Here is a 25073-nt window from a genome sequence, read left to right as displayed (position 1 = left end):
AATAGAGCGTGGTGTGTCAAGAACTGGCCTCTGGGTAAGCCCCGCTCTTTGCTTGTTGAAAGCAGTCTCCCATTGTCATTAATCCCACCCCAGTCCAGGACGCCATTTGCCTGCGTGTGAACACAACTAGCGGGTCCCCATACGGTAGTCCCACCAGGGGCCCCACCAGAGCGACACCTGAGTCCCCTTCGATCTATTAACGCATCTCTTCCAGCTCCACAGGGCCACCTCCAACAGTATTCATGGTCGGAGAGCCACCACTGATCTGCCGAGCAGTTTTGCCAGAGGAGGCCACTGATCTCCTTGTCCCTCTATGTCTCCCAACTCCACCCAGGTTAGTACCCCCGCTATTCTGCCAACCATTGCAACTACGCCGGCACTCCCAGCCTCCTCCTTATTATGTTGTGAAGGACCTCTAGTGCTACTCTGTTCTGTTCACCATCCCAGACCACATCAGGGGGCAGGGAGTCTAATTGTATAAACCATGCAGCCGGTATCTTAATCGGTAAATTAACAAAGTAATATAGAAGTCTGAGCAGCATTACCATTTTGGCTAAGGAGATTCGAGCCATTATCAGTAACTTCAGGGACCTCCAGAAAGATACACAAGATCTGAATGACCTAAGGGCGGTGCCAAAGTTAACCTGTGTATCTGTGAGGGAGTGGAATATCTGAATATCCAGGAACTTAAAGGAGGTTGGACCCAGATCAACCCACTTGGGATTACAGAAGGCTGAGGGGTATCTGCCCGTAAGGGGAATAAATAGGTTTAGTAGTGTTAACACACAGGCCAGAGTACCTAGCAAATTCTTCCAAAATACACATTGCAGGTGTCACCCCATGAGAACCATTGTTAAAATAAAGAAGCAGGTTTTCAGCATAGAGGGATATAATATGCCCTTGACCATCTAGTGTGAGTCCCTGTTCCGCCCCTCGGTGGCGAAACACCACCGCCAGTGGCTCAATCGCTAGGACAAACAGAAAGGGTGACAGAGGGCATCCCTGTCTGGTACCCCTATAAATCACATAAAATTGAGGGGAGAATACTCCGCATGTCTGCACCCTGGCTTATCAATGCTTGGATAACCAGTCTTCTGGCAAGTGGCGGAAGTATTATTAGAACCTTCCTCAAAGTTCTAATCAAAGCAAAGGAGGTTCCAGCTATTCTGTTGGCATGGTGTGACATTGAAAGTTGAGGATCTAACCACACTCCAAGGCTTTTAATAAGACCTTTAGGGGGCGGAAGAGTGAGATCTCCACTTAATGTACTTGGATTGGTGGAGGAAACTTTTGATAACCCAAAAAACATGACTTCTGTCTTATCATCATTAAGTTTCAGTTTACTTCCTGACATCCAGGTTGCAACTGCATTCAGACAGGGACCCAGTGCTGTTCCCATGTTTGGGTGGGCGTTAGAGAAAGAGACAATCAATTGAGTGTCATCTGCGTAGGACACCAATTTTAGTCCAAATGATTCGATAATTTCTGCTAGGGGTCGCATATAGACATTAAAGAGTAGTGGACTCAAGGCAGAACCCTGTGGAACTCCACAGTTGCTGAGGATACGTCTGGAAGTGCATGATCTATCTAAGACCTGGAAGGATCTTCCATGAATAAATGATCGAATCCTCTCCAGTGCAAGTCCCGAGATGCCACATTCTAGTAGTTTATTAGTGAGAATAACCAGGTCAACAGTGTCAAATGCCGCGCTCAGGTCTAATAAGATAATGGCGGTTTCCATACCTTTATCCATCCTCTTTTTTGCTTCTTCTGTGATTGCAACCAGGGCAGTTTCCGTTCCATGCCGTGGTCTAAATCCCATCTGGGTGGGATGTAGCAGCTTATTTTCTTCCAGAAAGGTGGATAATTGGGAGTGTATGTGCTTTTCTGTTATTTTGGCCATTATAGGTAACAGGGAGATGGGTCTAAAGTTGGCCAGCGTTTTAGAATTCAAATTAGGTTTTTTCAAGAGAGGCTTGATAGTAGCCAATTTCCAAGAGTCTGGTACCACGCCAGAAGCTAGCGAGGTATTAATAAGATTTGTGATTACCGGACTTAACTCTGGGGTTCCCAAACAGAGAATCTGTGGGGGGGCAGGATCAAGTGGGGAGCCAGATTTAGTTAGGCCCAGTAATCTAGTCACTGTATCTTGGTCAACCGGGACAAAACTTGTCAACACGATTTCCTTCCTGACCTCCAAGTTGGCCAACACCTGATCTCCATACTGGGTATCAGGAAAAGAAACATATATGTCCTGAATTTTATTTAGAAAAAAGCTTGCAAGATCCTCCACATGTTGTTGCGGGAATTCTATAATTTCTGGCTCCTCCTTGGGATGAATAAGGTCTTTTAAGGCATTAAAAATTTCCTTGGGAGAGTTAGCTGCAGCTTCAATTTTGCTGGAGTAGTAGGTTGCCTGAGCGTTTTTAATTTCTAGATGATATGCTCCAATCATATTCTTATATTCTGTTTTTTGAGAGTCATCTAGATTATGCCTCCATTTTCTTTCTTGCTACCTACATTCTCTTTTCATCTCTAGTAAGCTTGTGTTAAACCAGGGAGCTGATTTCTTTCGAGGCAATTTTTTCATGGTGGAGAGAGGTATAATTTCCTCCAAGCTATCCTCAATCCACTTATTTATAGAGTGAGTGAGAGCCGTTATATTCTTTGACTCTAACTTCCTTGGTTTCTTCTTCTCCAATGAATTAATAAATTCTGTGGCCTTCAGTTTATGCCATTTCCTCCTATACGGAGGGTGATTAATAGTCACAGATTTATGTCGAGAGATGGTTAATTCTATTTCTACCAAAAAATGATCAGTCCATGCTAGCGGACGTGATGATATGAATTCAAGATCTAGCATATTAGAAAATACCAGATCAAGTGTATGGCCTCTATTATGCGTAGGGCCCTGTACTAATTGCACCAAATCACAGGCCTTCATGTCTGCTATTATCATCTTGGTCGGGGCTTTATCTTCCATTTCCGCATGTAAATTAAAATCTCCCAACAATAAAAAGTTAGATTTAGTGCAGGCCATTTGCAAGATGATCTCTGCCAGTGATGTCCTAAAATCTCCCACAGGTCCCGGTGGTCGATAGGCCAAGACACCAGAGATTGTATAATGAAGATTGACACTAATAGAGAAGAACATGCTCTCCCCTCCTCTAATTGGTGTGGGGGCTGTTGTCATCCTACATGTATCTCTATAGACAACCGCAATGCCACCGCCTCGGTTCGGTCTATCTATTCTGCTGAGTTTATATCCAATAGGAAGAGTCATAGCAATAGCTGGGCCAGAACTTTCATCTAACCATGTTTCGGTGAGAAATAGAGCCAGGGGTTTTATTTGTTCCACTAAGAGGTGGATATTCATTATATGGGCCGCTAGCGTCAAAAACTAACTAACAAGTTTGAAGATTTATCAAATTCCGAATCTACTTGGAGATCCGAGCCTGATTGAGGGGACCAGGCACACCCGGGGCATCCATAACTCTTAATGCAAGGATCTAGCATTTGCGTACAACTGTTGTAAGATTTATTGTTCAGAGAGAGAAGTGTGTCCTTGGCATAGGTAATTATTACCTTTTCCGTAGAATTTGGTTCATAATCTCTTGGCACGTTCTGGCGCGGACGGGCGCAGACGGGCTTGCCTTTGGCACGCCATCGGCACGCCTGCTGCGCGCGTCCGCTGCGCGCCGCGGTCATGTGGGCTAAAAATAGCCCACCAGCAGTCAAACGCTAGAGCGCTCACTCTCAAAATGGCGCTCCCAGAGGGGGACCCTGACCTAGAATAGCGGCGGTGATTCCGTAGTTCTACGCCTATATGGATTCGGGACTGACAGATTCTCTGTAAATCACCTTTCCGTTTTAGAGTTATCGCGTGTGGACCATAAAATGAGCTAAAAAGTACCTCCGTGCATAAACAACATCAGATTCAATACATTTATTAACTTCAACATTTAAAAAGAATAATTAAGAATTAATCAATTAATAAAATATGAACTTGCCGTTTGCAGCGAGCGTAGGTAGTCAAACAGCACCTAAGACTACCTTCCGCTGCACGCCGTGGTCATGTGGGCTAAAAATAGCCCACCAGCAGTCAAACGCTAGAGCGCTCACTCCCAAAATGGCGCTCCCAGAGGGGGACCCTGACCTAGAATAGCGGCGGTGATTCCGTAGTTCTACACCTATATGGATTCGGGACTGACAGATTCTCTGTAAATCAACTTTCCGTTGCCAATTTCCGTTTTAGAGTTATCGCGTGTGGACCATAAAATGAGCTAAGAAGTGCCTCCGTGTATAAACAACATCAGATTCAATACATTTATTAACTTCAACATTTAAAAAGAATTAATCAAGAATTAAGAATTAATCAATTAATAAAAGATGAACTTGCCGCTTGCAGCGAGCGTAGGTAGTCAAACAGCACCTAAGACTAACTTCTTAAGATTAAGAAATCCCATCTAAGAGAATCAAACACCTTTTCCAGGTCGATAGACATTACATCGTATTTGGGTCAAGCTTCACTCCTGGGTGGTACATGACATAGTATAGCCTACGTTAATTAAGGGATGTGCTTCTTGACGGGATAAAACCATTCTGGTCTGGGCAGATCAAGGTCTTCATGAGTGGGGCTAATATCATGGCCAAGACCTTACTCTGTAGTTTAAAGTCTAGATTGAGCATGGAGAGGGGGAAGAAAGCCGTAACAGGGTCCCCCTTACCCTCTGACTTGGGTAATGGTATCACCAGTGTGTCATTAGTAGAAGTTGGCAATTGCCCCAGCTGTAACTAATCGGCATATAGCATCTCCAATTTGGGAGCAAGTATAGCTGAGAAGGTGGAATATAATTCCTCCGGCAGCCCATTTGAGCCAGGGTCTTCTTATGCGCCATCTCTTTGATGGCCTCCTGGATCTCCCGCTCCACCACTCGCCCACCCAATGTGGCTTGCACGGCATGATCTATCGTTTTTAGGTGAATGTGGTTCAGGTAATGCGTCATTTCCGTCACAGCAAGGTGCCCAGGGCGGCAATATAGGCGCTCATAGTATGTTCAGAAGACCTCATTTATCTCCTTCGGCGAATACACTAGGAGTCCATCGTACCTCAACAATTGCATGATAGGTTTCCCACTTGTTGGGGATGCAACTAACCAGGCAAGCAACTTCCCCGCTCTGCCCTCTTCGTCATGTATCCTTGCCAAATAACCATTGTAGTCGAAACAACGAAGACGGTCAAGTGCTTTAAGATAATCCGCTCTAATGTCCCCATGTAAATCCTCTACCCCCTCCTCCAGCCCTAGTCGGTTATCTAGTTCGCATAGCCCCTTAAGCTCTTCCACCTGTCCTTTCCTGGTCCCCTCCTTCTGGTCACTGCAGTGCCCTCTGATCACCACTTTCGAGGCCTCCCACTCGGTCAGTCTGGAAGAGGCCGTGCCTGGATTAAATTCGAAGAACTCTTTGATGGTCTTCTGTAATGGGGGTTAAAACGCCAGAGGGGTATCACTGACCTCTCCAGGAGTGGGCAAATTTGCAGTAACAGCGGGCTGTGGTCTGACAATTTACGCTCCAGGTATTCCGTGTACCCTGCCGAATGACTCAATGACTCAATGGGGTGGAACATAAATCTAGTATGCAGTTTATAGACTGGTGAGTAATAATATTCCCTAAGCTGGGGGTAGTGTGCTCTCCATATCTCCAGTAGGTCCCAGTGCGTCAACCATTGCCGCAAACCCTCTGACAGTTTCTGCGCCGGGGCCCCACTAGTGGAGAGGTGGATCTATCAAGTTCCACATTTACCACACAAAGTCACCTCCCAGGAGTAAATCTCCAGCTTCCATGTTGCCCCAGGGGGTTGGACAACTCATTAAAAAACAGCACCTGGTCTTGGTTGGGGGCATAAATGGAGCCAAATATAATTTCTTTACCTAGGAGTCTGCCCTTGACTAGGATGTAACACCCTTCTTTATCAATCAGTGTGTGCGTGTTCTCAAACAGGACTCCTACCCTTACACACAGAAGCACGCCCCTTGAGAAGGCCGTTGCCTGGACATGACCCTGCCACCGACGGCATAGTCGTTCTACCTCTCCTTGTATTAGATGGGTATCCTGCAACATAACTATATGCACCCCTCTGCGTTTTAAGTATCTGTGGATGCCATATCGCTTAGCAGCAGAGCCCATTCCCCTGACATTCCAGGTTATAAAGGACAGTTTGGGCAACTGTTCTTTCATTTGTGCCATAAGCATGTGTGCGAATTCGCCAGCAGGCTCACTAGTTGTCGGCCCTCCTATGCATCGATGACCCCCAGGACCTGCAACAACAGTTCCCACAATGAACTCCCTCACCCCCGGGTGGCCCAGCAATGACTGTCCATCCAAACCTAGAAAACAAAATTATTAATAGAAGATCACCACTTATGGAAGTCTTCCTGTGGGGGTGGGGGGAGCAAGAAAGGTCTCAAATCAGCATTCCACTCCAGCCTAAGACGACAAAGAATAAGACTGCTTTTGGTGTCTCAGGATCCAAACTAACATTGAGGCACCCCGTAGCTCAAGTCCAGCTTCAGTTATTGGCCCTTTTTTGAGCATGGGCACAACTACAGCAGCCCCCCGGCCTTCCGTGAGGAACAGTCTGGCATCTCCTCTCTCAAATAAGGTCCTCAGCCATCTGTGGGGTCATAACAGGCAGTCTCTCCTCTAAAGAATGGGAAGACCTAGAGCCGGGCACACTTGTGCCCGGGTCTGATACAACGTCCGATCTGTCCTCTGTTCAGAGCGTTGTCACCAATTCCCCCACAGCCGTCTGTCTGTCTCTCTCTCTGTCTCTGTCTCTCTGTCTCTGTCTCTCTGTCTCTCCCGTTCTGTCTGCAAGGGAAAAGACCTGGTCCAGACGTTCCCTCCACGCTTGCCCTTGGGTTTAGTCGTTAGTCGTCTGGCAGACACTCGATGTTTGCTTGTGGGCGTCGGGTGTGGTGCTTCCGCCTTGTATGCTTCGAACCAAGACCAGGCTTCTTTGGGTGAGGCGCAGAATTGGGTGGTTCATCCTGGATGATCCGTAACTTCGCCAGGACCATCAGCGAGTTTTGCAAACCTCCTTCTCACCCTTACCATTGTCACAGAGGGCCATCCATCCAGATTCAGCCACCCCTTGCTTGTCAGTCAATCAATCCCACAGTCTGTGGGGTGTGCAGCAGATTTTGCGGGGCTCATGTAGTCTCCAGGCCCTCCGTGTGGTGTCTTCTTTAAGTGCTTCCCCTGGATCGCAAATTCAGCTCAGGTCCCTGCTGCTCCCTGGCACCAGTCCTTCCCGCCCCTTGTGGCACGACCCTCCCGCCTACTGGTCGATTGCAGCCTCAGTCTTCCACAAGCCGCAGCCGCCCAGCAGCATGGAGGCGGACCTTTTTCACCGTCCGCGCACAGCACACGCACCGGGGGCTGGGAAGCCACCCACTGAGCGCCCGCTGGCGTTCGGGTTTCTGGCCTGATGTACCCCTCGGTGCCGCCTTGCCTCGATCCCTCGGCCCAGTCCTCCAGCAGGCAGTCGCTACTCAGCAGGAGCTTCCCACTGATTGCAGGGCTCCTTCACTCCTGGGCCTGCTGCCATGTCGTCTTTTCTCCCACTGCGCCATGGGTCAGGACGCCGCCCCTCGGGCCCCCGTCCCTACCACCTGCCGGCTGTGGCTCGGGGACCGCAACTGCTCAGGTGCTTTAGGCTCCCACTGGGGAACCCTGCGTACCGGGGCGCCTCTTATGCCAGCCTCTCTCATCTCTGGCAGGATTAAGGTGTAGGCTGGAGTGGAGCTCTCTGCTCACGTGTCCGCCATTGATGGCTTCCAAGCCACGCCCCCCACTCACACATTGAACTGGTTCAGTGATACCCTTCCACTCCAATTCATCCAATTCCTGACAACTTCACCCTTAACACTTAAATTAATATTCTTCACTTTGTGACAAACTGGTGTAACTTCCTTCTTAAGCACAATCTTTTGTACACACCCTTTAAGCTTTCCCACAGCACCAAAGAAGACATCAAGAAATTCCAACTTCAGCTTCTCCAACTCCTGAAATTCTGGCTGTCCAAAAAAAAAAAAAAAAAACCTGATCATGATGTCCAAAGCCCTTTTATGAATCCAACCCAGAACCAAAGGTCTCAATTCCTCTGCATAAAATTTACCAGTCTTGTTTTTACCCCTAAAATTCTAAATTCAGAACCGCATACCCAACACAGGATTTTTTTTAACCAGTTAAAGTCACACAATGAACGTCCGCAGCCCACCAAGTCACTTCCCTGTGCTTCTAGAATCTTCTGTTTCCATACCGATATATTCACAATCCTGTATGGGGATCCTGAATCTACAAAATTTTAAATATCAACCCCACCGATCTTCAGATCGCACACATGTTTGTCCTTCGATTCAGCTTCCAAAGTCAATAAAGGACTCTCAACACACAATATTTCTTCTGCTTCACACATCTCCCCTTCAATAGGCTTGTTCAGAATCAGATTTCCCAGCAACATACTTCGCGGTTTGGCTCACATCTTTTTTTTTTTTCTTCTTGCAAACTTTTGAAACAAAAGCCCTATTACTTCGCAGTAAGAACTTTTGGCTGTAACCGCTGGGCAAGTCTGGTCTCTGGCCAAATATCTGCTGTCACACCTAATAGAACTAATGTGTTTTTCCATGTCAGATTTCCCTTTCAGGCTACTTTTTAAATTACTAATATGCGCAGTTCTAGTACCCTTATTATTAGTCATTCTGGAATTTTGATACTTAACACACAGGCATTACTTCCTTATCTCTGTTAGAGGAAGATGTAACTGCCTTTACACAACTTTTAGGAAGTTATTCTTCTTTACAATAGTTACAATATCCTTAAGAGACGAATCCCCACTCATAGCCTATCCTGTAAATTGGAATCATTGGTACGCATTATTGATTGGTCACTGATAAATTCATCATGTGAAGAATCAGATTTTTGAGAGACAGACAATACTTTAAGAACAGCTACATAATCCTCTATTGGTTCCGACTTTCTCTGCTTCCTCTGAAAAACAATATACATACCAATAGCCACACACGCACAGCTATATGATAGTAACTGTCAAGATCTTCTAATGCATGCAGAGAAAATCACCTCCACCCTAGGTTCTGACGATCATCTCCATTTGACCATACACTCTTAATCCCTCCGGACCTAGGCTATGTAAAAACATTTTTTTTTTCCTTGATGCAAAAAAATTCCTCCAAACCTTCTTCAGTATCATTCATAAATTACTCCTTCCACTCATTTGTGGCTCGACTAGAAACAGCAGAAATGGTAACAGTGAAGTAAGAGAAAATGTTTTTGCACACATGGCTGGTAACTACAAGAATAAAAATATCAAATACAAAAAATACACAGTGTACCTAAGAAACGAAGCCTTACACTTAAAAATAAATGAGTGATGACAACGCAGTTGTATTGATATGCTGATCCAACCAGAACCACAACTCTGAACTTACCAGTGTGCGTATTACAGTATAGTAGATACCAGGTATATATAGTCAGTGAATAAACCCTGAGTAGATCCAGCAATATTCAGGTTAAAATCATACAGATCGATGTGCCTGTCACCATAGAATAAACTCCGGAACTCCAGTGGTCAGTAAGTAGGTAATCCTGGAACAACTAGTGTGAGTCAACAACAATGTACAAATAAAAGTAGGAAAGTTCCTTCGATAAGTTGGTGTGCATGTTACTCTAGAGTACGATGAGGAATAATGACCCCCCAAAGGGTTGGCAGTATCCATGAACGTTGAGACTGTGTAACTGACACACTACCATGTGTGGACATAACCGTAATATGCTACCCAAATAGCAGTTTGTGTCACACCCTAATCCAAATTGGCCGCAATGCAGGAACATGTTACTGAAAACCGGCTGAATCTTAGAGGACTGTGACTCTGTTGTGACTTTGTAACAGTCAGCTGACGGAACGAGGCTGCAGCACACATGCACAAAAAAGACATCCATTGTGGGCTCGCGCAGGGAGCTCATCCACTGAAGGCTTGTGCAGGCCGCATGCGCTACCACCAACCACTTGCTCTCTTTAAAGTTTCTCAAAATCCCACAACACAGCATGTCTCCAAGTGCAGATACACTGAATAGCTTGGGAAAACGCCAGAACCATATACAGCGCCAACCACTTGCTCTCCTTAAAATTATCCAAAATCCCAGAACACAGCACGTCTCCAAGTGCTGAAACACTGAACAGGTGGGGTACATACAGGAACCGTATGGAGTGAAGAAGCTTCCAATCACAGTCACACAATGACAGCTGCAGCAAACTCAGGGCTACTCCCAGCAGCTCAAGGTGAGATAGCAACTTTTCTCCAAAATTGTAGTAATGACTCGAGGTGTAAAAAATATCTTCTGGTTTATTGAGGATTGTAAGCAGTAACAGTCTGCCCCCAACCGGCTCTTAACCAGCTTCCTTTACCAACATTTCAGAATCCTTACGCTACCCTGGCAATGTGCTAATGATTTCTGGCTAACCTACATACCACCACACTCTCCTCATAGGATTTTTCTTGTACTGGATCATGCCGAAGGCACTTCATGGCCAGTGCACAGGGTCTGACCTGAAGCACTCACTCACCAGAACTGTACATGACACTTTGATCATGTAGTACTGGCCTTTTCTTCACTGACGCAGCACTGGGCCATTCTTGTCCTTACAGTATTTCACCCTTTACGTCTCCATTGTATGTCTCGGTGGTGTAGGCTAATCTGGATAAAAGGTGGTGGTGATATCTGAAGTGCAGCCTTCTGCTGGGAGCATACTAACAGTATTGTCTATCACAAGTGTGTGTGTGAAACACCTTGTGGGATAGGCCATGAGGAGATGTGCACTACGGTACCCTATTCTGTAATCCATTCAGGTTCCTGCCTCAGGATCCCGTGGCAAATTTATCACCAAGATTATTTTGGTTGGTTGCAATGGCCTTGCCTCAAAGAACACCTCTTCTGTCACCCAAGGAGCTTGGTTCTAGATCTTTCCATTGTTAACAGTTCCATGCCTCTCACTCTTTTATTGCCACAGAGAGCAAAGGCTATGCCATGAGGGTGTTTTTCCTACAGATACTCTCATGGAAATTTTCATGGGTTGCACCTAGTGATGTAATCTAAGTGGTGGACTCCCTAAAACTTCTCTCTGGTTGGATCCCCTCTCTCTCTGTGTGTCTATGTTAGGTCCTGATTTATTGATCCGAGCTTCATTCAGAGTCTTGTGCCAGTCGCTAACTTCCCCTGTTCCCATTTTACTCTGCTCTCAGGCAATATTACTTTGCTAACTAGTTCAGATTATGAAAAGCAGCATACTACTTCAGGTACTGGGTTGGAGAAAGCCCCGATTTTGTTTTTTTCTTTTTTTTAACCAGAAGTGCTTGTCTGTCTGAAAGCATTGTTGAAGTGGCCCCAGCTGCCTCCTGACACTTCTGGGGGCAAACATCAGGAGAAGAGGTACTGTGAACTTATCCAGTGGAGTCTCAGTGCTCACATGTGAGAAGGTGCCCTCTTTAGGAACACCTTCAGCAACACCTTCAACGTTTGTTGGAGCAAAGGATCATACTCTTCAGATGCAGAGGTGCTGGATTGGGTGTCTCCCTTATCAGCTGGAGTTCAGTTAAGCCTCCCCTCCCCTCAATTCCAGGTTGAGGATACCGCAGGAATTTGGATACTGGGACATATCAAAACTTTCATTAAGGTGGTCAAGGAGCTAACCTTCTAACTTAAAAAAAAACCTCTGAAACGTATCTGGTCTGGAGGCAATAAAAAGTGAAAGAAAGTGTCAGCTTGTGAACTTGAGGATGTGTGAATTCTTGCGTTTGCAGACGCTTGAGTAAAGTCTATGAGGATAGGATCTCTAGTTCACTAATCAAGGTGCCACCAAATTGCTTACTGCATGGGAAGGATTTTCCCTGGCCTCTTTGCTTCATTCTTCTCCTCATATCAGAACGGGATTCTTTTGTGTGCTGGGAGTTCATTTCTGGAGTGGCATGCTCAGACACTCCTTCTCAACATGCTCACTCTAAGAAGGAAATAACAATCCTCTGGGCTCTCCAAAGTCCACTGGCATTGGCTTAAAAAAGATAATGTCTGAGGGCATGACTACACCTTAGACAGACCTTTGGTACCTATCCCCTGCTGTCTCTGGAGTCCCTCCCCAGTTACCTGGTTAACAGTCTTTGAGGGTCATTCCGCCGCCCGCCTTGCGGGAACCGCCAAATGGCCGCTCTGCGGTCAGAAGACCGCGGAGGCCATTCTGACTTTCCCGCCGGGCCGGCGGGCGCCCGGCCCAGCGGGAAAGGCCCTGCGAATGGAGCCGGCGGTGTTGCAGGGGTGCGACGGGTGTAGTTGCACCCGTCGCGATTTTCACTGTCTGCAATTCAGACAGTGGAAATCTCCCTGGGGCCCAATGACACCCGTTCCCGCCATCCTGTTCCTGGGGGTAAACCGCCAGGAACAGGATGGCGGGAAGGGGGTCGGAATCTCCATGGCGGCGCAGCTTGCAGCGCCGCCATCGAGGTTCTGCCCAAGCAGGGGAAATCCGGTGGGAAACCGCCGGATTCCCTTTTCTGACCGCGGCTTTAACGCCACGGTCAGAATGGGCAATGAAGCACCGCCAGCCTGTTGGCGATGCTTCCGTTGCCCCCGGCCCTGGCGGTCTTGTACCGCCAGGGTCGGAATGAGGCCCTTTGTGTCTTCAGTTCTGAGGCCAGACAATGACCTCTTCTGAAGTCAGAGGAGGGTAGACATGCTTTAAATCTAGTCCAGGAGTATTTCTGTGTCTCCCAGGTCTTAAGGGGCAGTGAACCACATTCCAATTGCTCTATCCAACACTTGGTCCACCTCCAAAATGTGGGAGCATGTTTATTTACTTTCATTCCTGTAGGGTGAATCTCACTATGGGGCCTCTAATTTTGCCTTTTCTGTTGTGCCCCTTTCCCTTTCTTGATCATGAAAGCATGAAAACTTTTTTAGGGCTCCCCCAAACATCCACAGTTAATAAGGGATTCTAAACCCTTCTTCCGGCTTGTGGGAGTCTCGGGTGAAGATCCATGGAAGGCCTCTGGTACCTGACACACACTTTTCCAATGAAATATGCATGGGTAAAAAGGCCCAGCACGAGGGAAAACATGCGAAAATCTCATACACAGGCTCTGTAGTTATTTCCCAATCTCAGGTGAAATAAGTATATTTAGTTGGAAATACCTGAACCTAGAAGTAACATACCCTATTGCGTCTGTAATTCTGGAGGCAGCAATATTGATGCCGTTTTTCCACACCACAAATAATGAGGAGTTAATTTGTAGAATAGGTGAGACGACACAGGATCACGCTGGTAGTGGTCTCCAGAAGAGTTGAAGTTTCATCCCATGTGTCAATAAACATACTGAGTTTGTGAAAAGCATATATTTCAACACAAACCATGACATCAGGTATGGCAGTTATTCTCTCTTTTGTAATTATTTGCTGATCAGTCTGTTCCATGTATTAAAAGTGTCCCCTTGAGGTGTACTTGGTAAAACAAAGGTTTGTAAATTACACTGAAGGATAAGTTGCAGTATTAGTCTGGTGTTTTGATGTAAACAGGTAACACATGTTGACCAGGAAGACACCCAACCGTGCCAAGAAGGGGTGGTCTACATAGGAGAGGACACTGAAATAAAGACTGGAGTCTTATTTTTAAATTTAACATCCTTTATTAGGAAAATTCACTTGTGTGTTTTGCAGCAGCTTATACAATAGATTGGGAAGGTGGGCCAAAAATTAACCTGTAACCAATTATGGACTTTGGTGGAGTGTGATCATGGCATGTAGTTGGTATTCATAACTGAGTACTGAAAAGCCTGATGAATAGCAAGCTGAGCTGTCAAAATGAGATCCTCTGTGGTTATTTGCAAAGACAAATGCAGACAGAATGATCAAAGTGAACTTCTAAAGGTGAAATTAGCTGGGATTGTGAGTAGTAATGTAAGGTTGTTCGTGATCATTGAGTTAAAGTTTCATCTTAGCTTCTGTGTGGGGCCTGAAACAGGAGTGCATATGTATTTTCATGTATAATTGATTAATGTAAATATATCATATGACTGGGTGAGACATTTCATGCATTATATGTATTGTCACTTAAGATTCGTTCTTGTAGCTGTAGTGGTGCTTGTTCCTCCATCTCCACAAAGTTACCTCTCTGGTGCTTCATAAATAGCATGTTTAATTTGTGAGACGTAAAAGAATCCCACTGAAAGACCAATCTTAAAAAAAGTTGTTTCATATGTGTTTGATTCAGCAAGGTTCAGACCCAACAGAAGGATTTATGTAGGTCAGGAGCACCTTGAAGAATGCCTGTCAACAAACATCGGGCATGCCCCTGATTAGGTACAATTTCTACACTCATGTTGAGCCATAACATTTTCAAAACTATGATTTCTCCCCTAGACATCAGTCAGCCGTGGTGCTAGATCGGTTAAATTTCCAAGCATGACCAGGAGCCCCACCAACACATCAAATTCAGGGAATTTCAACCAGTCGCCACACTCTTCAGGGGGATCAAATAGTGTTGCAGCTGTGAACCGGCATGGTGGAGACCCACTTAACCGCTCAGGTACAGATTTTTCATCAAATAATACATTTATTCTTAAAGGTTGATAATTTTTATTAACGTTTTATTGTAATACAAGATTAGGCAATCATACCCAGCTAAAATGCTCTCCCAACTCCTCTCCCCATTTCATTATATCAAGAAATTCACATCCACCACACTACCTCCACCACTGTGGCCAGTTATTTTTATCATCCATCTGCCTTCATTTATTTAGGTCACCTCAGATTAACAGAAGGTATTCTCATTGGTAACTATTCTGTCTGTGGTTTCAAATTCCATTAGTCTAAGGACTCTCAAATGTTTGGAACAGGCCATGCTGACACAGTCTCGAGAGAAGATTTATGTCACTGGAACCCATAGCTTCCTGATTGTTTATCCTTGTCATCTTTTTAATAAGCTTACTTTTCCATCCCCATCAGATGCCAATATGTTTGCTCCCACGTTTTGAGCCCTGGGACATCTGTTTTGTCAGTAGACATAGGAAGGAGTCCTTGCACAGTTTAGCTTTCAACTTCCATTATGGGCTGGGTAAGGGCTGCTCTCATAGTGACATCATGCACAGCATTAGTCAGAGGCTCAAGTAGGATCTGACTGGTTTTAAAGAAAATGGGGAGGTGTTTTTGATGCAGGACATTTTCCTTTGTTATTGGGTGGTCTCATTCTGCTCTTTCTTCAGCCGATATAACAAGCAAATGGGTATCATTTACATTCTGATCCCCGATGTCTTCCCCGGGATCTGCATTGTACAGTGAGTTGTGGAATGTGCAGAAACTGGCACATTTATCTTCATCCCTGGTTGCTATTTGATTTGAAGTGGATTTTCTGTAAATATGTTCTTGATTGTTGGGCCTCGAGCTTGGCTGCCAGCAGGTTTCCCACTTTATTCCCTTCGAAGTGAGATTGGCTTTCAAAATAGTTTATCAAGCAGTGGGCCCTATCTAGTTCCAGGGTTGTAATTTGTCCTCTCAGCACTGTTATCTAGCACCAAGTTTCTGAGAATTTGTAGATTTAGGTTTACTTTCAGCCTGTTGTAATTCCTGCTCGGAATATTTTCAATTACCTTATCACTTGAGTCTAGCTACTTCTGCGGTAAAGTGGCCCCTAAGGCCTCGAACAGTGCCTTTCAAAAGGTTCCTCTTAGTGGCCAGGGTGACTTATTCTCCTCTCTTATTCGGGCATTAGTCTTTACCTGATTTTTTATTATAGGATTGTTGAGTCTCCAATAGCCTATTTGTGTTTGAATTTTAATAAACAACCAATGGAAGATGGAGGTGGCTTGCCCATGGTCGATAAGGGTAATAGACTCTGATCAAACTCCTCCACCATGTGTAAGAGTCGCTTGTCGGCAGGACATCATCTGATCCAGTTTGTGTGCCGCAGTATGATGTGAGAAATTTATTGTGTGGGTGTCTGTATCTCCAGAGGTGCATCAACTTCATGTCCTCAAGCCGTTGTCTGCCTTCTGCTGAGATTGAGGCTGATGCCACTCCCACCCCCAAATCTCTTCTGTGCTTTATCCATTCATGGGGACGTTACCATTTTAAAGTCACCCTTCCCCCACCATCATCAGAAGAGGGTGTGTTGCCTTTCCTACTATGGATTCAAACTTTTTGTTTCAGAATCTCTTCTAGATCCCTAAGGTATGGAATTTATTAATTTTGGGAGGTACCTGTGTTGAGTGCTTCCCCCTTCAGCCATTCACCATGGGGAGACCACTTTCAAGCTAAAAAGAATTCTCATTTGTAGCTCTTACCTCGCTCTTAACCCAGGTGCTTATATTCTCTGCAAAAAGCCTGAATCCTGACCCCACTTCATGTATCACAGCAGCTGTCATTCTTCATATTTGGAGTTGTGTAGATTTTCATCTAGTGGTTCACTTGCTTTTTGCAGACAATATAGAGTGCCACCTTGACCCTCTAAGTTCTGCTTTTTCCGTGGTAATCCATTGTGGCGGTTATGGTCCACTGTTTGCGTCTGAAGGTATCTGGGGTGGAAGGAGGGGTGGTGGGAGGGGACGGCGGGGAGTTTAGCCTGCTCTGTCCCTTTTCTAGTTGCTCCTATGAGCCCATGTGTAAGCCTAAAATGGCACATTCCTCTGTGGGTGAATTTTGTAGACCATGTTTTGTCTTTCCATTTGGAAGTATTGCCGAAAGGTTGACCCCAGTGATTCCCCACTCTATTCTTATTCAGGAATGCTGTAACTTTTTAGAAGTTGTGCCTCTTTTGGAGCATAAATAATGACATGTCCTGAAACGAGAAAGAATTGTTTGACAATATGCATTGCAGTATTTTGTCTTTGTCATCATACAGGTGAAGGCAAATAGGCGTATCTGAGGGCATTGCTTGCTTGGATTGTCTAGGCACCAGTCTGTGTGATCTACTGATGTTAAGCAAATTGCGACTTTGGCATTGCAACAGGGCTTCAAATAATTTTTGAACGTGTCACATGTCTTTGCCTTCTTTGGGGTTTCATCTGGGCCTACTCAAGTGCAAATGTTATTCCTCCTGGAGTGGCTTTCCAAGTCCTAATGCTTTTAATGCAGCATGGCATTTTGTTCCTGTAGACGAATAATTCTTGCTCTGAATTCTTCTTGGGTGTACGCATTCACTGTGTACTTCTGTGAGTTTACACTGTTTTCCATATGTGCAATGCCTTTATTTACTCTTTTAAGTACTTTTCTAGCATCTGGTGTGTAGTATTCCTTGTTTGGAGATGCGTGACTCTGATTCTTCTCTTACTCTGTATTCCCTGCAGTGATCCCTTGAACAATCGTCTTTTTTTGTGGGTAATTTAAGCTGCTGATTGCTAGGTACTTCCACCCATAAGGCATATTTTCCATGCTTTAAGTACTCTTTCTTTGGGAGTGTGTGGCTTTTAAGCAAGTGCTCTAGTTAGGACTCATGTTGCAACACTGTGAAGGGTAGCTGTCTATGTAGGATAACACTGCCTGGTCTTCTCTTTCCAGAAGCTCACTTAAAGGCTTAGTAGTTGGAGGTTCTTCTTTCCGAGTTATGCTTTGTGTATGGCTCTATAGTCCCCCCTCACCTGTTATCCTTCAGTCCCTTCGTTTTTGGGGTAATGTTCTCTTAGTGTCACTCCTCACTCCTCTTGCTCCATTGCGGTGGGTTAGGTGTAGCCTCACTAGGCTTGCTCCCCCTGGCTTGTTTTCTCCTTCAGAGAGCCACTTCACTCCATCTGGGTTGGATCAGGAACATCACCCAACCCCTTGTGTCAGCATGGCCCCAGGGTATTTTTTGATCAGAGATTGGTGAGCCCGAGGGACTGGATGAGCTTGTCAGTCCTAAGTCCCTGCTGCAATATAGTCCTCATTGGGTGGGTATGCTGCTTTCAGCCTGTCTGGCTTTTTTCTTGTTTGGGCTCATCCAGTAATGTGCAATGAGAGCAAGAGCCCCCTTCTTCCCACTTGAAGGCACCTTCAACAGGGAGAAGATGATGAATTAATGATCTCTTAGCTTGTTGCGGGAGTCAAATGTTTATTTACTTCCACCTTCTTGCACTGCTCCCTGAGGCCTCCACCCTGGTGCCTATCGGTCTTTTTCTGCACAGTAGACAGGAGTTGCTACTCTCTCATCAAACCATGGCTCTGGTAGGAGAGCACAGTGTGTTGTGGGAACCAGATGCTCACTTTTTCTATGCCTTGTGTTCCATCATCGATGTCCTCCCTTCACAGGCTGGTGACACCCTCCCCTCCCCCATGGTAGTGAGTTGCCACAATTGCTCATTCTCCCTTGGGATCACCTGGTCATTCGTTCCGGGGATCTACGCCTCTGTAGTTTAGCTCTGTACTCCCACTAGGGTGCTGCGAACTGTAATCTCCCAATGGCCAACACAGAGCTCTGCCTCACACGTCTGCCTCCATTTTGGGCTGCATGCATTTTCACTTAAGCGCCCAGTTTGAAAATTTTCTTTCTTTTTGGGATGGGGTGCTACATTGAGATCATTTGAAATTTACCAAAACGTTACTTGGGAAATGTATGTGTTGCTAAATATCTTCCTTCTGTTTTGTTTTTGGACACTGCTACAGGTGGAAATGCAGATAATGTCTTATCTCAAATTGCAGCACAAAGGAGAAAAGCAGCTGGGTTACCAGAGCAGAAATCAACCCAGCCGCACAGTCCAATGCAATCTTCTCTTGAAATACAAAACACTCCAATGGTTGGCAACGGACACATTGCAAAGGTTGTACTCTGGGTGGTTACGGAATATATTAAGCACCACAGTAACTTGTATAGGATTTGTCCTGCAACCCTCCTCCTTTCATGTGCATATCATGTTAAGTTCTTTTTTTTTGGGGGGGGGGGTGCACCTGCTGTTTTAGCCAAAGAAAACACTTTACCTATGTCCTGCCTTTCCCGTTTGCTTAGTGCCTTCTCCTTTTGTATTATTTGGCATGCAAAAGAACACTTAGAATAGACAGGATGTCAGGTGATGTCCAAAGGGACTAACAGTTAAGGTATGTTCAATTTGTAATGCTTCCAGCCTTTCTTCTTTTACTCAAGTAGATACATTTATGTCTTCAAAGTTAATTTAGAGATGGAAGGTATAGTGGCCATGTGACGATCAGCTAAAGTATTCTTTAACGTAGCTTGGCCATAATGAGCATCAGGTCTAGAACTAAGTGTGAATGACACAATTTTTGCCAAAAGGATGTAGTGTAGGTCGAGTCAGTGCTTCTTGTGGTGTATAAGTGTAGTTTAAGGATATGGAGACAAAAATAATGTACCCTTCTAATGCGTCCATGTTGGCACTCCACAAACTGCTGAGATTCTAAACAGTATTGAATCGAACAACTTGCCACAAGATTCTATTTGAGGTATCACCAGTATAGCACAGAAGAATGAGTGGGCATGAGAAATTTGAGAATCTGAGAAGTCCAATGAAAAACATTGTAATGTAATTTTATTCACATGCCACTGAACCCAGGACATCACCCACGTCTGAAAAAGACCTCAAGTCATAATAGACTGCTAGACTATCATTGTTCTGAGAGTGCACAAAATGAAGCCGACCTCCCATTGGTAGCTGTTTATTAGAGGTGGAATTGGGTCTTTGTCTGACAAAGTTCTGATGGATTGGAGCCATCTGAGCAGACATCAGGAACATTTGTTGGTTCATTTATGAATCCAGATTGTACAGAAAAGCATTCCATTCCCTCAAATAATAAACAAATTCCTTTGCTTTTAGTGGGGGTAAGGCTGAGTCTGAATCATGTACTCCAGATCAAGAAGAACAAAATACTTTTTTTTTTTTTTTTTTTACATACGTGCAAAGGAAATTTACCCTTCAGCGTGGTGTGGTACATGATTTGGTTCAAACACAGTTGATGATTTTTTTTTTGTTTCTTAGTATCTCACTTTGAGTAAGGGTCCAATAACTGCCAGTATTAGAAATGTTGATTTCTTGTTTGGGCTCCAGATTAGCTAGTCTGTGGAAACCTTGAGAAGCCCTCTAAATATTAGCCTGACAATTAACTAGTAAGTTGGTATGATTTGGCTGCCTGTGGTTAGTAACTGAGGATGATCTGTTTATGACAGTTCCAGGTTTAAACTGGTTGATCACCTTCTCAGTCATCGATTCAGATACTTGCAACATAGATAATTTCAGAAAGACTTGCCTCCTGGCGGTTAGCCCTAACTGTCGTGCTAATGTGCTTGTGGGCAAACACCTCCACCAGTCAATAACTACCTGGTCAAGAGTGGCACAGAAAATCATTTTCAAGTGCATCCTTTCACATGCACGTTTTCTGCCGCTTCTTCAGTGACAACTGGCTAGAAAGGCGTTCGATATTGCTCATCTAAGGCAAACTGAAGCATTAGGATAGCCTTTTGCACAGAGTTGTTGTAATTTGCATCTTTGACTAAAGTGGATCAGTAAAATGCTGTTGGAACCATACCTAAATCCACCGAGCCGAAGCTAAAGACAATGTAGTCCTTAGCCTGCATTATAAAATGAAAATATTCGTTGAAAATCATTGAACACTTTAAACCTTTTAATGACAGGGATTCTGGTTGGTAATAGTCTGGCTGCTGATCACGTACTGCCATATTTTTTTACAGCTGCCTTTCACAGTTTCCATAGCATCATCTTAGTGCTTTCTTTTCCAGCGAATGGTAAAATTAATCTAATTTCTGCAGGGGGGGAGGGGTCTTGATATTTCAGGACTGTTAACCAAAGCAGGGGAACAGCTGTAGCTATGAGCGTGGCAGATGCTTGTCTGTGGTTGTGCCTCACATTGGCAGAGGCAGCACTAGTCCTACAGGATGCAGGGCTGCCAGACAGCATGTTATTTCTTGGCTCAAAGTTTGTTTACATAGTTAATCAGTAGGACCACACTGCACACTCCCTCCTGACACATTTCGGTCCATGCAGTCCTCTCACTTGGCAGTTAGCTTCTTCTGAGTGTTCCACGAACATGACTGGGATTCTTCTCCTGCACAGCCTCGCCACCACCACTCACCCCCACTCTGTCCTTCAATTGTCATCTGACAGTGTTCAATCCCCTACTAATTAGTCCTCATAGAATGTCTTGAGTAGCCCTGTCCCCATCCTCCTGAACTTTAGTGTCTGTGTCTTCACCCTCGAGCTTCTGGAATGCGGGTAAGGAGCTTCTTTTGTCTGGGGAATCTGTATCACTCCTTGTTCTTGGTCCATGCTAAACCAGAGACCATCTAAAATGGATCCCTCTGGTCCCTATAAATGACCACACAACGAAAACAGACTCACTGCCATGTGTTGCCTCACATTCACAATGTACACACACATTATATACACACAGACTAAATATTAGTGCAATTGACACGAGAAAGAAATGTTCTGGGGTGGACAATTAGTTCACAAAAATCAGTACACTGACGCAAACACTTCTAATCAACAACCCAGGATACGGACAGTAATCCCCTGTCGAAGGAGAGAGCACACTTGGTGAGCCGTTCGCAGTCACACAACCATTTCTGAAACCTTGGATTGCCATAAATACCAAACACACAAAAAGGATGAGATGAATGTTTGCAAGTAGTCTGATCAGTGGTAGTCGCTCTAGGAAGCATTGAGATGCATAATATTTTGCCCACTGTGTCCCTAGACAAAGGCCCACCTTATGGAAATCAGTACTATTGCTGCTGTTAGAAATGGGGTCTCTAGTTGGCAGTCAGGGTGCACTCTGTCCATGTAGGGACCCTCACTCTAGTCAGGGTAAGGAAGACATACAGCTCAGATAGCCCCTGCTTCCCTCTTTGGTTGCTTGGCACAACCAGTCCGGCTTATCTCAGAGACATTGTGTAAAGTATGTGCACAAACACATATAGTAACGTAAGTGAAAACACCACAAAAGGACTCATGCCAGTTTAGAAACATAGCCAATATTTATCTAAATCAAACAAGAGCAAAACAACAAAAATCCAACATATACAGGCAAAGATATGAAGTAAAGAGTCTTAAATCATAGGAATCAATGGATGCGTTATTTTAGCACAAACTACCTGATATGCTTCGAAAATAGGGCAGGACGGGCGAGCGTGCTTTGGAAAAGCAAGTGATGCGTTGATTCCTTACTCGCAAGTGAGGCCGTGCGTCAATTCTTTCTGTGCCAGGTAAGCGATGCGTTGATTCTTACCCTGCAGGGCAGGGAAGCGTTGGTTTCTGGACAAGCAGCCTCAGGTCTGTGCAGTGATGTTGACGATTTTGACGCCCCAGGTCAATGGGTGAAAAATTCCAACATGCTGTGCGAAGGGTCCGCGTTGAAAACAGGCGCTGTGACGATTCTCCTGCCACGGGGCAGGCGCAGCAGTAAATTTTCAGACGCAGACAGACGTAGTGTAGATTTTTCTGACACACACAGGGATGTGTGGATTTTCCCCTGCAGGTTACCAGTTTCCACTTCCAAGGGCCCAGGGACTAGATTTGGCACCCCTTATCAAGTCAGGACTCTCCGTAGAAGAGCCCAGGCGCTGGCAGATGAAGTCTTTGATGTCCCTGAGACTTCAGAACAGGGGGCAAGCCAGGCCTTTCCCTCTTAAGGCAGAAGCAGCAGCAGGCCAGCACAGCAAAGCAACAGGCAGAGTGGCAGGTCCTCCTCAAGCGTGGAGCTCTTCTCCTTGGCAGAGGTTCCTCTTGATCCAGAAGTAATCTGAAAGTGTGGGGTCAAGAGTCCACTCCTTTTACTCCTTTCCAACTCTGAAGTAAGCAAACTTCAAAGAAAAGTTTTTGTAGTGCTCAAGACCCTGCCTCTTCCTTGCCCTGCCCCAGACACACACTATGGGGTTGGAGACTGTATTGTGTGAGGGCAGGCACAGCCCTCTCATGTACAGGTGTCTGCTCCTCCCTCCCACTCTAACTCAGGCTCATCAGGATATGCAGGACACACCTCAGCTCCCTTTGTGTTACTGTCTAGAGTGAATTCACAAAAAGCCCAACTGTCAGTCTGACCCAGACATGTATTCAGCAGCCAAGCAGAGGCACATGACGGTTACGCAAGAAAATGCCCACTTTCTAAAAGTGCCATTTTCTAACAGATAATCTAAAAACCAACTTCACAAAAAGATATATTTTTAAATTGTGAGTTCAGAGACCCCAAACTGCACATCTCTATCTGCTCCCAATGGGAAACTTAACTAAAAAGATACTTAAGGGCTATCCCCATGTTAACCTATGGGAGAGAGAGCCCTTGGAATAGTGAAAACCAAAGTAGGCAGGATTTTACTATCATGACATATAAAACACAACAGTACATGTCCTATCTTTTAAATACACTGCACCCTGCCAACAGGGCTACCTAGGGCCTACCTTAGGGATGTACTCCATGTACGGAAAAGAGAAGGTTTGGGCCTGGAAAATCGGTACACCCGCCTGGTTGAATTGGCAGTGCAAAACTGCACACACAGACACTGCAGTGGGAGGTCTGTTTACAAGGCTACTCACGTGGGTGGCACAATCAGTGCTTCAACATTTGATTTACAGGCCCTGGGCCTGCATTGTGCACTTTACTAGGGATTTACCAGTAAATCAAATGTGCCAATCATGGAAAACCAATTACCAATATCTTTTAGAAAACCACCAAAAATGGATTGCAGCACAGATCCAAAACCAGGGAGTCTGAAGCAAAAAAGTACAGGAAAACCACACCAAGAGCTGTCAGGTCTAACACCTACTCCTTATGGCAACAGTCCATCTTAAACTGATAGGCGAGGCCCCTTGATAAGGGACTACCAGCAACCACATACCTGTCCGGTCTTTTAAGGCCTCCTCAGTGAGTTTTTTTTTTCTTTTTTATTGGGTGTTGTTTTGTCATACATATAACATCTTTGACATTGAATATTTACAATAAACTACATACTTGCTCATTGGTTATTGTGGTACTTCATCTTCACATTCGACCTGTATTTCGGGGCTATTCTTCATCATATTCAACAAAAAACATATTATCAGGTTATAGAAACAATAACGTGAAACTTTGCTCAGTGTAGAGTACAGTACGTGTTCACATTTTGTGTATCATAAATGCCCTCAGCTTTTCCACCTGTGTGTCATTCAGATTATGGAGAGGGTAAAAGGGAAGCAACTGGAGTTACACCAACATTATCCTGGCGTTACCAGGTTAGCCTTTGTCAGGGGGCACGTAAGGAGCCCTGGGGCATCTCATCACTTCTCAGTTAAGTTCCTACTATCTAGGAAGCTAGACACCACTTCCGCCTACAGGTCTACCATTGGTCATCTGCTCAACCCCCTATACTCCTCTGCATGCAGTGCTGCACCTTCTGGTGTAGCCCAAGCCTCCCCTTCACTTTGCCAACAACTATGCAGAGGCCCATGGGGGGATTTTCACAGGCGAGCAATATCCCTATGGGATATAACCAGGGTCAGATCGAGAAATCTGTTACTTGCGGCTTTCTCTGGTCGTGGTTTATATAAACCCAGTAAGCATATACTGGCGGTCTGGAAGTGCTGGCATTGCAGAGTTCGCTCTAGATCCCCTTCAACTTGCATCCAGAAGCACTTGATGACTGGGCAACCCCAAACCATATGGAAAGAAAATCTGTGTCAACCTGGGAGTATTTGGGGCACCCCAAATCTGTTGTATGGAGCAGGATATTCAGCCTTTGTGGTGAGAGATACGGACAGTGCAGGTACTCAAACTGTGTGAACCATGTGCTGTGAGCGTATTTGTATGCACGCTCTAGAGTGTGATACCACTCTTTCCCGGCGAAGGCTCTCCCAAGCTGAGTTTCCCATTTAGTGAATAGCCCAGGTAAGTCATCTGTTCTCATGAAGTGCACTGTCCTATATAACCAGGAAACCAACTGGATCCCCCCTTTATACCACCCCTGTAAGTCCCTAGTAAATGGTACCCTTGGTACCTAGGCATGGGAACTATAGAGGGTCCCTAAGGGCTGTAACATGTAGTAT

The 25073-nt window shown here is 45.2% G+C and overlaps 1 protein-coding gene across 2 annotated transcripts in view; it reads left to right on the top strand.

The window, feature by feature from the left end:
• The window catches only part of ANKS6 (ankyrin repeat and sterile alpha motif domain containing 6), a 389890-nt gene that overhangs the window by 262357 nt on the left and 102460 nt on the right, over positions 1-25073 (top strand). For both annotated transcript variants that reach the window (XM_069219478.1, XM_069219477.1), the window contains exons 10-11: positions 14485-14650; positions 18697-18851. In XM_069219478.1, the coding sequence (XP_069075579.1) occupies positions 14485-14650; positions 18697-18851 (321 nt within the window). The remainder of the gene's footprint in view (positions 1-14484; positions 14651-18696; positions 18852-25073) is intronic.

The sequence above is a fragment of the Pleurodeles waltl genome, chromosome 2_2, assembly GCF_031143425.1.
Source record: "Pleurodeles waltl isolate 20211129_DDA chromosome 2_2, aPleWal1.hap1.20221129, whole genome shotgun sequence".
NCBI classification, from domain to species: Eukaryota; Metazoa; Chordata; class Amphibia; order Caudata; family Salamandridae; genus Pleurodeles; species Pleurodeles waltl.
This window is presented reverse-complemented; position numbering and strand designations above follow the sequence as displayed.